At 40.8% G+C, this 16,705-nt stretch overlaps 1 protein-coding gene across 1 annotated transcript; it reads right to left on the minus strand.

Annotated features, from left to right (window-relative positions):
* Positions 1-10,653: 10,653 nt before the first annotated feature.
* On the minus strand, positions 10,654-16,286 carry klf6a (Kruppel like factor 6a). Its single transcript, XM_084151912.1, has 4 exons — positions 15,909-16,286; positions 13,318-13,900; positions 12,164-12,287; positions 10,654-11,786 (listed from the first exon to the last, which is right to left on the minus strand). Exons 1-4 carry the CDS (start codon positions 16,008-16,010, stop codon positions 11,735-11,737), a joined length of 861 nt encoding a protein of 286 aa, XP_084008038.1. The 5' UTR covers positions 16,011-16,286; the 3' UTR covers positions 10,654-11,734.
* Between the last annotated feature and the right edge of the window lie 419 nt (positions 16,287-16,705).

Below are 16,705 nucleotides of genomic sequence, written 5' to 3' on the forward strand. Positions count from 1 at the left end.
CGGATGGCTGGGGGACTGGCTCACTGTGACGACCCGTAGTAGGAGGCCCTCCGTCAGAGGTATGGAGAACCTCGCTGGTGGTGTCGAGGCGGTGGAGAACGCGGAGGACCTCCTTCATGGTCGTACCCAGTAGAGCCAGCTGGTTGTGGTGTTGGTGGAGTAGATGACCCTGTTCCTCAACCGTTTGGAAGATGGTGTAATCATCTGCTGCTTCCATAACTTCGGAGGCAGTATTCTGTAACGTAGACGCAGGGAGTCAGGAGGTCAGTTTAATAATAACGACCATGGAGCTATACAAAACAAGAGAAGCATCTGGACTGAACCAATACTGCATGAAGAGTGACGCTAGGGCGTGCTAGATAAAGGGGGAGTAATCAGGGAAGAGATGGAATCCAGGTGTGCCTCATGATGGGGCGCAGGTGTCCGTAATGAGGGTTGCCAGGACCAGTGGTTAGTAGACCGGCAGTCGAGCGCTGGAGAGGGGGAGTGGGAGTAAACGTGACAGTTATGATAGTTATTACATCAATATTTGTGCATTAAGGCGTTTCCACTGCATAATACATTTTACAGACTGAAAAAGATCCCACCATGTTGAACGAACAAATTGTCTGTCGGCATTTATAAAATTGTACCGGCCTTTCATGTTTTCATCAGCCTGGTCGTGACTTTTTTCATGCGTCAGGTAGTCATCCACATTAAATGGTTGGATGGAACGTGGTTTAACTGATAGCTGATTTCACCTGTATTCCTACACTTTCGACTTCAAAGTGAATCTCAGCTTTGTAAAGAATACGCTCAACAAAAACTATTATATCTGTCATAGTGATTCAAGAGTAACATTAAAACAGAATAATATGCCCAACCAACATTAGACAACTATACAGAAAACCCTCAAATTGCCAAAATAAGTAAATTAAATCAATGATGAGAGAGTAGACATATTAACTGATAACTATATGGAACAAAAATATAAACGCAACATTCAACAGTTTCAAAGGTTTTTCTGAGCTACAGTTCATATAAGGAAATCTTTCAATTGAAATAAATTAATTAGGCCCTAATCTATGGATTTCACGTGACTGGGAATACAGATATGCATCTGTTGGTCACAGATACTTTTTTTTTAAAGGTAGGGGTGTGGATCAGAAAACCAGTCAGTATCTGGTGTGACCACCATTTGCCTCATGAAGCATGACACATCTCCTTCGCATAGAGTTGATCAGGCTGTTGATTGTGCCCTGTGGAATGTTTTCCCACTCCACTTCAATGGCTTGTGCATTCAAATTGCCATCGATAAAATGCAATTGTGTTCATTGTCCGTAGCTTATGCCTGCCCATACCATAACCCCAACGCCACCATTGGGCAGTCTGTTCACAACGTTGACATCAGCAAACCGCTCGCATAAACCAGTGGTTCCCAACTCTGGTCCTCGAGGACCCCAAACATTTTTGTTGTAGCCCCGGACAAACATACCTGCTTCAACTCATTAAGGGCCTGATAATTAGTTGACAAGTTGAATCAGGTGTGCTTGTCTGGGGCTACAATAAAAATGTGTACTGTTGGGGGTACTCAAGGACCGGAGTTGGGAACCACTGGCCGACATACACATGGTCTGCAGTTGTGAGGCAGTACGCCGGTTGGACGTACTGCCAAATTCTCTAAAACAATGTTGGAGGCGGCTTATGGTAGAGAAATGAACATTCAATTTTCTGGCAACAGATCTGGTGGACATTCCTGCAGTCAGCATGCCAATTGCACACTCCCTTAAAACTTGAGACATCTGTGGCATTGTGTTGTGTGACAAAACTGCACATTTTAGAGTGGCCTTTTATTGTCCCCAGCACAAGGTGCAGCTGTGTAATGACCATGCTGTTTAATCAGCTTGATATGCCACACCTGTCAGGTGGATGGATTATCTTGTCAAAGGAGAAATGCTCACTAACAGGGATGTAAACAAATTTGTGCCAAAAATTATAAGCTTTTTGTGGGTATGGAACATTTCTGGGATCTTTTATTTCAGCTCATGAAACATGGGACCAACACATTACATGTCATGTTTATATTTTTGTTCAGTGTAAAATAGCAGTGCAGATGGCACTCTTTTGCTAAGTGCAGAGATGTATTAAAGGTAATGTATCTGTTTGGGACTTGTATTTGTGAACACTACAAACTTTGTGGCATAGTTGAAAGAGCAGCATACCCTGAATTCCAGAAGATGTGAGTTCAAATCACAGGTGGGGTCATATTGGAAAGTCAGCACTAAGTTATCATGTCAAGTGTAAACATATTGATTAATGATGTTTACATTATTTTAGCTGAAGAGGGTACCACTTACAGTGCCTTCAAAAACTATTTACACCCCTTTACTTTTTCCACAATTTGTTGTGTTACAAAGTGGGATGAAAATTGATTTAATTCTATTTTTTTGTCAATGATCTACACAAAATACTCTGTAATGTCAGTGAAAGAAAAATTCTAACATTTGTAAAACATTAATGAAAAATAAAACACTAATATATCTTGATAAGATAAGTATTCAACCCCCTGAGTCAATACATGTTAGAATCAACTTTGTCAGCGATTACAGCTGTGAGTCTTTCTGGGTAAGTCTCTAAGAGCTTTGCACACATTGTAAAATATTTGCACATTATTCTTTTTAGAATTCTTCAAGCTCTGTCAAGTTGGTTGTTGATCATTACTAGACAGACATTTTCAGGACTTGCCATAGATTTTCAAGCCGATTTAAGTTAAAACTGTAACAAGGCCACTCAAGAACCTTCAATGTTGTCTTGGTAAGCCACTCCAGTGTAGATTTGGCCATGTGTTTTAGGTTATTGTCCTGCTGAAAGGTGAATTTGTCTCCCAGTGTCTATTTGGAAAGCAGACTGAACCAGGTTTTCCTCTAGGATTTTGCCTGTGCTTTGCTCTATTCCATTATTTTTTATCATATGAAAACTCCCTAGTCCTTGCCAATGACAAGCATACCAATAACATGATGCTGACACCACCCTGCTTGAAAATATGACGAGTGGTACTCAGTGATTTGTTGTTGGATTTGCCCCAAACATAACACTTTGTATTCAGGACATTAAGTTGATTTCTTTGCCACATTTCTATTTTTATTATGTACAGGCTTCCTTCTTTTCACTCTGTCAATTATGTATTGTGGAGTAACTATAATGTTGTTGATCCATCCTCAGTTTTGTCCTATCACAGCCATTAAACTCTGTAACTGTTTTAAACTCACCATTGGCCTCATGGTGAAATCCCTCAGCAGTTTCCTTCCACTCCGGCAACTGAGTTAGGAAGGACACCTGTGTCTTTGTAGTGCCTGGATGTATTGATACACCATCCAAAGTGTAATTAATAACTTCACCATGCTCAAAGGGATATTCAATGTCTGCTTTATTTAATTGTTTTACCCATCTACCAATAGGTGCCCTTCTTTGCGAAGCATTGGAAAACTTCCCTAGTCTTTGTGGTTGAATATGTGTTTGAAATTCACTGCTCGACTGAGGGACCTTACGGATAATTGTGTGTGTGGGGTACAGAGATGAGGTAGTCATTCAAAAATCATGCTAAACACTATTACTGCAGACAGAGTGAGTCCATGCAACTTATTATGTGACTTGTTAAGCACATAAAATTACTCCTGAACTTATTTAGGCTTGCCATAACAAAGGGGTTGAATACCTATTGACTCAAGACATTTCAGCTTTTATTTTTTCATTAATTTGTAAAAATGGCTAAAAACATAATTCCACTTTGACATTATGGGGTATTGTGTGTAGGCCAGTGACATAAAACAAATCCATTATAATTCAGGCTTTAACACAACAAAATGTAGAAAATGTCAAGGGGTGTGAATACTTTCTGAAAGCACTGTATCTTAAAACCCCCATATAATTTTCTTTACTACCATTCCAAAAAAACACACGTGTAATGTGTAGTTTCACACGTGAAAAGAAACGGTCAGTTGTTCACATGTGAAACCATGTATTACATTTAGTGTAAATATGTTAACACCACCTCTTCACATGTGAGGAGAATAACATGTTTTCCCCTCATGTGAAATTCATTGTTTCACATGTGGAAAACTTTCACATGTGAAAATCTTATTAACATGTCTACATTTTCACAAAATGAAATCAGAGCCTTTATAGTTTTGTGGTGAAGGAAATTAATCTGAGTTGAAAGGGAAAAGCGTTATAGTGAGATAGAGCTCACCCTGGCATTTCTGGGCTAAAACGTCTCTAATCCTCCTTTGTGGACGACGAAATCCTCAGATCCCTTTTCTCTCGCACAACTAATTGCAACGTGGTAATTAGCTGAGGAATCCAATTTAGGGGGAATCGTTGTTAGGTAAATATGCATTATTTAAGGATGGGCAAATTGTATCCTTATCTAAGTGCTGCTGCTGATGATGATATGGATGATGATGATGATGATGATGATGATGATGATGAGGATGAACCAATAGCTGTAACGGTGGGTCAATGACCTCTGATTTCAGCTGTGGCCGTTTCCATCCGACCTACCTAAGTCATAATAGAACCCATTAGCAAGGAGAGAGAGAGAAATCCCTGACGCCGGCACTTTCCAAGCAAAGCCTGCATGGTGTGATGATGACTTGCAGTCTGGCTGGCTGAATGAACAGGGCTCAGGGCTTGATAACCTCCTCTTCCCTTATTATTTCCCCTCATTTAACTCGCTGTGTGGCTTCCACACCGCACTCAAACGTTTTCTGAAACATTTATTGCATTCACTCAGGCAAAGCAGTGTCTGGTGGATAGACATGGGTTTCTAATTTTAAACAGTTTTGTATTAATTTCTCTCTCTCTCCCTCGCTCTCTTTCTGTCAAAATTTGGAAGAAGAAATGAGTTTAAAAAAAATCTTTGTAATTGTGCTGTGCAACCATGACCATTTAGAATGGATAGCATATCTTCTTCTTCTTTGTTATGATGTGAAAGGGCACAACCCCAGAATCCTGAATGTATTTCCTGGTACATTAAGGTTGAGACATTATTTATTTAAAGTGATGTATTGACGTCTGATAATCCAGGGTCATGAGGGGGTTTCGAGACAAATGTGAGAACACGTGATGCACATAGATACATGTGACATCAAAGGTACTGCTTCCTTTTACAGGGGACATAAGGCTCCCACTGGCTATAAGGTGAATGCACCAATTTGTAAGTCGCTCTGGATAAGAGCGTCTGCTAAATGACGTAAATGTAAATGTGAAATAAGGTTTATAGTGGACGTAGCGTCATTTATCATCACACAGGTCTATCATCAGGGGATCACAAGTGTCATAGCTCCATGGAATAGAGATACTGAAGTTATATCCCATTCCATTTTATTCCATTCTACTCACTTCTTCCCCCTCAATGTTGTTGAAGAATGTCATGGCCATTTCACACCTTTACATGACCCCTTGGGGAAACCTTGCTTTCAAGGCCATCATTTCAGAATCATATAATCTCTCTACTCGAGAGAGTCTTCATAGTCTTCATACAATCACAGGTCCATCAAAGGAATATTACAGTACATAGCAGCTTGTCTTGTACCTCATCTATGCATTATGCAAGGCACCGATCCTTCATGCTTTTGATAATATTCTACAAGTTGGATATCAAGTGGCAACTCTAGGAGATGAAGGGCTTCATATCAGCATTTGAGGCAGCAATAACATTCCTCTTCCTCCACATCCTGCGGCTGGGAGGGTCTCTACAGTGAGCTTAATTAACAACTGAAGGGCTGAACTTCAATTAAAAACCAGAGGGGTTTTATTGGGAATCAGAGAGATGCAGAAGTTCTCCCATTCTCCCACTGTTTCCAAGGGAATAGGGAAAGGAAGGAAGGAAGTAACATTTGTTTTTTTCACTTACATTTTTGTGTTTGTTACTAATGGTTTATCAACTGCAATGCATCTTACCGTTATTAGCGTCAAGTTAGAGTAATTATCTAACAAGTGTATAAAAGCATCATGCTAATAAATGCTAAAGGCAATCAGAGATGGAGATAAATTATTTATACTGCTTTGATGAGAGCAGATCTGCTGTAGCGCTAAGTACTAGTGGTGCAGAAAGAAGTGCACTACTCCAGAAACCTGAACTTTTTCAAGATGTTTGGAGAATGAGGAACGCAGCCCAAACCTTGATGGCAAAACAAGCCTGTGTAAACAGCACTCGATAGGTAGGTCAGGTTTCCAGTGGCGTGTATTAAAGGATGCCAAGGGAAGCCTTCCCCCAAAAATGTAACAAGAAAAAATGAAAATAATTGATATTTCGTCTCTCTGTGTTTCATAATTTTCCTTCAATTCACAAGAGGCTGAATGTATCTCACCGGAGAAAGCACCCTCTGTCTCTGTATGTGTAGACCATCTATCTGATGCTGTCTGGTCCAAAAGAGTATGACATTGTTGCCGCCCGTAGGATTGAATGCAAGGGAAGGCAGTGAGCATTTGGCCTCCCTTGATTAAAAAAAGTATAAAATAATAGCCAATCAGCATTGAGCTAAACTGAGTGAGCTCAACTGTGAATGGTTCTGGCGCACCAAAAAAGTGTCAAGGGAAGCCAGTTTGGATTTGACGTCACTCCTATCAAATCACATTGCAAGCATACGTCATTGGCAGAAACAACTTGAATTGTTGCATCTCGTTGTGTTGTTGTCCTCCGGTGGCTAGTTAGCTAGCTAAAATTGTCCCTTTCCTAAATTAGCCATGGATGGAGATAGGGATTTGGACTTGTGGTTTTACTTAATTCTCCATACTGGCCAATGATTATAACGGCGATTCTGATCCAACCATTAATTAATATATTGTGCCCCTGGCCTGAGGATGGAAGTTCAATATGTAGCTAGATGTAGAAGGCTAATGTTAACTAGCTAATGTTGCCCATGAAAGGAAGTTAGGCTAGCGAGCAAGCATTTTAGCCAGGTAGCCTAGGACAACAAAAAATAAAAGCTTGTACTGTATGACAGAGTGATAGGCCGTTTTGTCAACATGAAAGAGAGGAGGATGGCATTGGTGTTTCTCTACAAGAATGGTGAGTCAACATGTTTTTTCTACTTGCACGAACGCGCACGCACACACACACAGAAATCAGAACCATGGACAGCCACATATTTAGCTTATGTTGATTGGACTAAATTGTTTTTGGTACCTTTTAGTTGTCTGTATTAGACTAAGCATAGGGGATTTGATGATGTTGAAATGTTGAAGTTGAAATGGTGCTGGAATAGTGGAGGAAGCTCCTGTTCTCTTTGCGACTTGTGGTAACTCTACGTGGTTCTAAATCAATAGTTGTTTAGTGGTCTGAAAATGTCTGAAAAATTAACTTGCTTGACCATGCTGTAGTCATGTAACTGTTTGTTACATGAAATATGCCTTGTGGACTTCACCGGACAGAGGTTGCTTTCCAATTTTGTGATGAAACAAAGGTGTGGTTGAATTTATTCTGCCAGTGTCTTCTTATTGTCTCGGCCTGTAGGCCTCTATATCACGGTCGCAAGGCATATGAACTAACAGGTTATAGAGCAAACAACGCAATTATCACAACACATAGGTTGTAATATAGCTTTTTTTTGTGGCTTTCCCAGTGATTTTACCCACGCACCGCTATTGCAGGTTTCGGTGTTTCGCAACCCGTTTCTCCAATGTATTCATTTTCTCCTTTTTAGAGAGATATTTTGAGTCTGGTATTTACTACCCCAAGGAGGGACGGGACTGGGAGCTTCTGGGTCAACTAACACAAGATACCTACTTTTAGGTAAACATAGGCAAAAGTCCTAGAAAATAGGTTTTAACCAGCTCTTCAATTCTCCTTTTACACACTCCTTTACTAACTCATGGCTAGGAGATGTATCCAAAATCAGAAAAGTATTATGCTTGACACAGCTCAACATACACATGTTTAGAGAGTATTAGGGATACCAGTTATACCTAAACCTTAAAGAATAGTTCAATTGTGGAGCCTATTATGATGATGATGCATAGCAAATAATGAATGTGCAGCATAAGATTAGTATCAGAGCAAATGGGAAAGGATTTTGTTGCCTTCAATTTCTCCCTTATACTAATCTAGCTGTCCTGATCACCAATATGTTGACTATATGTTCCCTTTCTAATTCTATTGGCCATTTGGAATACAATCTCAAGACTGTAAACCTAATGACAACTTCATTATGTGATGTAGAAATGCTGACTGGATGGCCTAGTTCTACAAGCCTGGTCCCATACTGTTGCAGTAGCCAACTCTCTATGACATGACAGCTGTTAGAGAATGGCACTTTCAACACCAAGGTTGTGGGTTCGATTTCCATGGGGGACCAGTACGAAAATGTATGCACTTACTACTGTAAGTCGCTCTGGATAAGATGACTTAAATGTACGAGTTGGCTACAGTAGATGGGACTAGGCTAGTTCAACTGGCTTCCATTTGAAAAACTCTGGGCCAGTTTTTCCAGACACAGACTAAAAGGAATGTTCAGTGGAGATTATCCATCGAAAGTGTTTCTTAATAGAAGACTAGGTTTAATCTGTGTCTGGGAAACCGTCCCTCTGCGAACATAAACCGATCTGCAATCCCTGAAAATATGAACTATGTAATAAAGTGAGAAGATAAAAAAATGAAACAAAGCATAAGTCTGATAAGATTCTTATTATTCCAATAAAAAATACATTCATACAGAAATATAACAATTTTGCAAAACAATTTCAAATAAATGTCATAAAGCAAAAACAAATAATCTTACAAAACAAATTTTTTTTTCTGTATTTTTTTTTTTTTCTTTGACAAAGATTCTGTAAAGAACAACGGGCGCTGTCTGTGGAAGAGAGAGAAAAAGAGAGAATCAGTGCGTCCCAAATGACACCCTATTCCCTATATAATGCACTACTTTTGAACAGAGCCCTATGGTCCCTGGTCAGAAGTAGTGCACTAATAGGGAATAGGGTGACATTTGGGATGCAGAAGTAATGGAAACTGTAGGTTAAGATGCAAGCAAACATGAGGCTTGATTAAGGCTCGATTGTCACCTGAATGATATTGGCTGCTGTTCCGTTACAAAGACAGAATGTCATTGTTCTATTCCTTTCCCACAAAAGCCTTGCTGTTGCTGGCAGTGTAATATTATTGCAGCAAGCCATTTCAAGTTGTACTCATCCTCCATCTTACAACAATCTGATCTAAAATCCATGTTGTGGCCCTGCTACACTGATCTTGCTGCAATGTCAAATTCCACCCACAAAGCATGGCATGTCCCTGATATTGAATAAAATAAAAGTCTATGTACTTTGTTATATTTCAATGTTAATATCACCGATCCTTGAGTCTAGACTTTGTAAATGACACAGATATAACATAATACGTTATCCTTTAACATTATTTGGTCCCTTACCCTGCAAGAATTTCCTGAAGTCTTCAAATTATTTCAAGTGTGTACATAAACAATGAATCCGTTTCAAATGGGGGGAGAGATCTTCATTTTTTATTAATTTTTTATCCTGTTCACGTTGGTTTTGATAATAATGTAGCTGCCTGGACCAAAACAACGAATGTGGCTGCCCAGACGGGTCAATAGCAAACTCCCAGAGTCAGCAGTCCGTAATAAATTCTATGCCAGCAAAGCCTTTAGCAATTTATTACAGAGATGCAGTACAAGGCAAGGGCTGTCCAACTGGAGCTTGTTAATTACAATAAATCTTTAGGGTTTTTCCTCAGCTTTGGTTGCAGGGGGGATATTGGCCTACAGTGAGTCTGGGCCCCCGAGTTCTCTACAAACCCAATGCCAGGGCATTGTTGAAAGCAGCTGCATCACCATCACATTCCCTTTAAGTCAGCCTTGTCTTTATGGACACCAAAAGTTCATGTCCTAGACTGCATCTGAAATGGCACCCTATTCCTTTTATGGTGCACTACTTTTGACCAGGACCCTATGGTCCCTGGTCAAAAGTAGTGACCTATAGAGGGAATACGGTGCCATCCCAGACCTAGTCCTATAGTCTCATCAGGTTGTTTTGTACCTTTGAGCAACATTTTTACTTGACACCAAATGTGTATAACTACATAGATACAGTACATACTACAGTAGTAGTAAATTGAGTTAATAATAGATTGGTTTAAGTGCTCTCTAAATTATGCCTTAGTTATTTTACACGAGTCTTGGTTTGATCCGACTGAATGTACTATATAGATCATCAGGGTGCTTTGCAATATAACCTAACAAAGGAGGATCTTTACTGTACATGCTATAAACACTATTCACAATCTACATAGGGTTAATAGTCCTTGCAGTCTCTGAAAACAAGGAAAGGTGCAAGTAAGTTCATGTGAAATTGAGCCTTAATAAAGCTTTTCAAATCACCCATACAACAATGTGACCGCCCATACAACACCCCCCCCCCCCCCCCCCCCCCCCAAGGAGTAGTCATCCATCCCACAAGGATAGGTCACTTGCATAAGGCACCATTAAGGTCATCAACAGTGCATTACCAGGTAGAATAGAAGATATACAAAATCAAATTCGATAGTCCTCAAGGCATAGATGAGTGAAAGAAAAAAATAGCTTAATGAATGAATGATTCAGTTGCTAAGTAAGCAGTAATGGTTTCTCAAACCAAAAAGAGAGAGAAAGAGAAGTACTGAAGTAATTTTAAAAAATCATCAAGGCTTTATGTACAATATTGTAACATTTAACCGTTCGTATTTAGCTGCGCTTTTATTGGAATCTATTTGCAGTCCTGATTACAGAATAACAGGAAGAGAGAACAAACCCTAGAACCATGCAACACCTGTCTATGATACTGAAGTTATAGTATAGTTGTGTTATACCTCTAAGCACACAGCTTATACAATGGACTAAAAATTTGCTTTGTAACTTGTAAAAAACAAGCTACGTAACACATTGCACATTTAGTAGCTGCACCAAACACCAAAAAAAGCTCCTCTCACTCAGGACTCACATTATGGAGTTTCTGCCCTGGCCTGGGTTGCTGAATGGGGGGGAACAAAACACATCACCCCCACCCTACCACTCAACACCACAACCCCTCAAGGCTTCTGGCGAGAAACCCCAATCTTCACTCAGTCTCGCTGCTGCTTGACAGTCAGGCAGGCAGACACGTTCTCACACACCCGTACTCACGACTACAAGAAGAAAAAAAAAAACTTGCTCCCTGACACCATTCAGTCCACAGCAACACTGGTACCAGACCGCCTTTGCTTCCCCCTCTTTGCACACAGGCCAGTCAACCAAGTCAGACATTCACAGTGCACACATGCTTACCTCAGACAACAGTTTTTGTAAAGCAGTACCAGTGTATCAGTTGTCCAGGAGACAGTTGCGCCACCTCAAAAACATCATGCACCAACCACACATACAACTCATTCATTCGTTTTTTTTGTCTTTGTTTTAGTTATTTTTTTTTCTCTTTTTATTTCAAGTCCCTCAATTCAATTGGCTGCTTCCTCCCGTCTGTACATGATTTTGTCCTCTGTTGTTGTGGTTTTTGGACAGGCAATCTTCAGAGCGCCTTCCTTCTCCAAGGGGTCCATCCATCCCGGAGGCACTGGGTATGGTGCAAAATGGCATACTTTGGCTAGAACACGCTCCCCTAGCTTGCTCCTCTCAAGGGCAGTTCAACCATGAGGCTGGTTAGGAGACGACATTTCCTTTCGCTGCGTTTGTTAGTTTCACTAAACGGCTAACATCGCTCCGCTCCGACCCGCTCAGAGGTGTCTCTTCATGTGGAGGGCAAGGTGATCGGACCTGGAGAAACACCTTGAAAGAGAGAGACGGAAAGTGTGAACTGGAGGGTACTTAAAAAGTAGTAGTAGTAGTAATAGTAGTAGTAGTAGCACTACTACAAAAACCAACAAATGTGTCAAGGATACAAGTACAGATTCAAATTGAACATAAACAGCCTTACAATATAATTACATATTTTAAGAATTTCATTATGCATTTGACTAAGCATTTTCATGAAGCACTTGTTAACAATGCAATGCTATTCACATCAATGAATGAACAGACAACCTTACAACTCTAGTAAAACAATCATTATTTTCTAACACTTGATTAAATGGTATCAAGAGGGATTGGGTAAACACTCAGGTGCAGGTGGTCTCTATTGTAGATAGCAGAGTGATTGAGCTTACCGGTCACAGTGACTGCATTTAAATGGCTTGGCCCCAGTGTGCTTCCTGAAGTGTCTGGTTAGCTCATCACTTCGTGCAAATCGCCACTCGCAGCCCTCCCATGAACACCTGTATGGTTTCTCACCTATGAAATAAACAAGAGAAAAACATTAATATTGTGAAATGTATGTAATATTGAACATTACATTTTTTACCTCCAATCAATGTGAAAAATGCAGTGTGCTAAGCTAAAGTATTTGTAAATTGTGAGCTTTCTTCTGGTCAATGACCTTTGGTAGTAAAGAGAAAGGAAATGACTCATAGGCTAGATGAGGTGACACCGGTAGTCACTTGACAGCTATACAACTTTATTCATTGACAGACACTTGGTCTAAATTCAAATGAACCGGTTACACTTTGCTAACACAACGCAAAACATGTTTTGGAATGCAGAAAGTCCTCTTATCTGCCGGACGTAATAGCAGTCTTCAAGGGTCAGAGCCCATAGAGAACCACATGTGCAATTGCTGCTAATAACAAAAACTAGGGACGGTCAAATGACCATACAGGCCCCCACTCAACAGCCTCCCCTTTCCCACTGTGAAACAATCAGTTTTGAAGAGCCATGGCTAATGGCTGCATCCCAAATGCCACCCTAGTCCCTATACAGTGCACTACTACCCGTACTACGGCTCTGGTCAAAGTAGTGCACTATAAAGGGAATGGGGTGCTATTTGGGATGCAGATCAAGTCCCTTGTTTTCCCATGTGCACTGGGACTGCATCCCCTCAGTGTGACTGCCTCCCCTCCCCCACAGCATTCAGACACATTCCAGATAGATTAGGTCACAGTTTAGGTATCCAGTCATGTACGGCTAATACTCTCAGAGTGAGTGCACTGTGTGGCACTCTCTTTGTGGCTGCATGAGGACACGCAATGAACGGGATCTGGATCTTTAATTACATTATACAACTAGCTAACCAGACAGACAATACCATTTGGTTGAATAAAGAATTGCAGTCAAATAAGATATTGCTTTTGTGTAACGGTGAGGAAGTAAGGAAACTTAGTGCTATCATTGTCACTTCCGCCAAAAAGGGTTTGTTTTTTTCCCCAAGGTTATGCAATGCAGAGGCCTGGGTTGTGATAGCATAGGGAAATGTCTGCTTTCTCACCTGTATGAGTGCGCTGGTGTGCTTTTAAGTGGGAACTCTTTGTGTAAACCTTGCGGCATCCGTTGAAGTGACACCTGTGCACCCGTCTCCTCCCGTCCGGTGACGCATCTCCGGCAACCAGCCCAGTCTTTGCCGAGTTCTTTCCGATGCCGCCTGTCCGGACTTTTACCGGCAAGGTCAATTCTGTGTGTACGCTTCCCCAGCCTTGTGAGATGCTGGGTTCCGAGCTGACCTCTGGGGAGGATGGGGGAGTGCTAATGATAGAAGGGCTAAAAGGTCCAGCACCGGCCAGAACCGACCCCAGAGGGTTCAAGGTAAAGCTGTGTGTCGGCGAGAGCTCCACGGAACTGTCTGAAGCTTCGCTGCTGGCGTCAGAGTTTACACTGTTGGTTTCCAAGATCTGGCCATCCTGATTGTCCTCTTCTTTGACCAGAGGGATCTTCGGGTCGGAGTCGATCGCTTTATCACCGCAGGCCAAGATCAGCTTGCTCCAGAGGTCCTGCTCCTGCGGCTCCAACTTGATGTCGGATGTCACAGAGACGTAAGGCTCGCTCTGTAGATACCGCTCCAACTCCAAGCATGTCTGGTTCAGGAACAAACAAAACAGATGTTTAAAATATATAGAAGAGGTGGTGCATCACAGGTGTATTGCATTTCTGGGAGCTACCAGACAACCAACAAATGAAGCAGTATCAACTGCATTGATGTTTTATGACAACAGACTTGTGCCACTTGTTTCCTTTGGCTCACAAGGCAGACCAGCTAAGGTTAGTCTGGGTAAACCATAGCTTCACACTAGTACGAAAACACATGTTCAAACAAGAAATGGTCTCATCTTGACTATCACATGGTTGTGACCAAATTCAAGCTAGCTAGGTTACATGTTTACATACTCAAATTGAGCAGTCATATGTGTGGAGGAACAGGGAACATCCATTCTCAGTTCTGTGGTACAATGAATGACTCACAGAGCACATTTAGTGTCCTTTTAAGGAAGCCACTGAACTTCCTGCTTCCCCAAGACTCATTCAGTTGCCACAGACTGACTGACACGATGCATTGCATGTAATCACATCCTTCCTACCCCCCAGAACTCTGTCACTTAGTTTCTCCATTCGTTATAATACATTAATTCAGTTGATACTATAGCTTGAGGATTCATTAAAAACAGGGTCATCTGCTTGGAGGTATGGCAGCATGTAGGTTTGACAAGAACAGTTGGAGGAAAATAATTCTGCCCCAGGCAAAGTGCATAACGCCCCTACCACAATCTAAACCAATAATTTCCAGTTGCAATACTATCTACTCATGCGCACAGGAATTGGTCACTGCTGACATTTGATAGTCTGGATATGAGCATACTGAAACCCACTGAACGACATGCAAATAAATGGTCAGTGTTATCAAGTGAGTTAAAACTATGCTTTTGATAAGTAAAATACATTTTCCAGTTCTCTTTAGTAAAAATAAGCTAAATATTTCCCACTACCAGTCTCGACAGTATTTCTCTGTGGCTGTGTTGAAAGAGTTAAATCTCTTTTATGACAGCGAGGAAGAAGTTGGCTCCGTGCCAAATCGCAAATGCCTTAAGGAAACTACTTGGATCGATTTCAATCACGTATGAACTGCAAATATCTTTAGAAAAATGAGTAAAAACGAGGCAGTCCGTCATGATTAATACGAAGGGTCAGTTATGTTACACTTTATTGGTGTAAATTGTATCCACTTTCAAAATGAAATTGTTGAATTGGCTGGATTCTGGTTAGACTACTTCAACAGATCCGCTTACGAACGAGTTCCGCTCCGCAGCATTTTGAACGACAACAACTCCGTTACTTGAACCAAAGCATTGCTTTCGAGTTCACTTCCGATATGAAGGCTACTGTAAGTAGCCTATAACATCGCTCAGAAATATCACAAAACTAGACTACACTGCTAGAAATTATATTGGTCGCGTCCCATTCATTTCAAGTGAGACTCCGGAGCTGTCAAACACTGGCTCACTGAACTAGACTGCTGTGCTTTGACGGGCAACAATGCTCTACTTCGAATCAGCCATCTGTATAAAACAAGATAAGGACATAACTTGTGCATATGTGGGTAACCGGTTAAATAACACGTTTAGTCCTCCATTCGGAGGTATCCCTAGAAATACGAACAACGCTTGGTTATTTTTGACATGCTCTAACACACGCACGGCGAATTTGACACATCCAGCTGGCCAAGGAATTCTGCATATTTGTAACTTACTGACGCTTCAGCCACTGTTACAATTCATGATCATCTACTACAAAATAAGTTGACAAATTGACGATCTACATTTTGTTTAAAATTAAGAAAAAAATATGCACGAGGAGCTGTTTGACCACAGACACAAAGGTCTGTAGAATATCGTCACAAAGTATATTAGTAGGATATAATGTATCCATTTGTATCAATTATTGTATCATTCGTTTTCACATACTTGAACTCATGTAGCCTATAGTCATGCCAGGCTAACAGCCAATCAACACAGAGGTCTGATTGGTCACATATTATCTTTATTTCAGTTTAATTAAACAGTTTCAAATTAACGGATAAAATAATGTTACCTGCTGCCAGTAATCCTCCAGGGATGGTAAAGCTGAAAAGTAGCCAGTGTCATGTACAATCTGAAGTTCCTGAAAGATGCTGCACATGGGTAGAACATCCATTTCAAATCCCAAATGTTGGCTAAAGCGCTGCTCTTAAATATTTTTCTTTAGAATCAAGATGCTATTCAAAATGTTGGTCAATCACGAACAGGCAAGTAAGATCCTTGTTTTAATTTCACATGCAAACCTATCTGTAGCTAATGCAAATAGCACGCACTGCAAAGAAGCGTTGTTTTGCTTCCCCGTTGGCAGACCACTGCTCACTGGTGATGAAGTTACTCTATTTGCAAACACTGAACTAAATGCGAAGCCCGTACCATGTAAACTTCCTTATTCAAACCTCGCAACCTACCTACCCCCTCGTGACAGCATTACGCTTTTGGAACGGTAACCAATGAAGTCGAATCAGCTTGCCCGCGCGCATATGATATCACAACCAACCAATCATAATCGTCTCCTGACATAATTTGGTCCTGTCTCTTTTTTTATTGGTGAGTTTGAGTCGCAGTTCCTTCACATTCATTGGACAGCTATTTTTAGAAAAGTATATATATATGTGATGTACTCTATTCAACTGTCAGCGAGTTGCCTCTTTCTGCATATTTCGCCAGAGAGCGCATCTGAGGAGCAGCAATGTTTCCTCTTTGTAAACAGTTTCACTGTGTAGTTGTTTGACAGAGTTTCAACATACAGTACAAGACAAATACTTTTGAAACAGTATGCGAGAATGCCTGGAATTTATTTAGAATAATCTG

The sequence above is a fragment of the Coregonus lavaretus genome (genome assembly GCF_964263955.1).
Source record: "Coregonus lavaretus genome assembly, chromosome: 34".
Lineage (NCBI taxonomy): Eukaryota > Metazoa > Chordata > Actinopteri > Salmoniformes > Salmonidae > Coregonus > Coregonus lavaretus.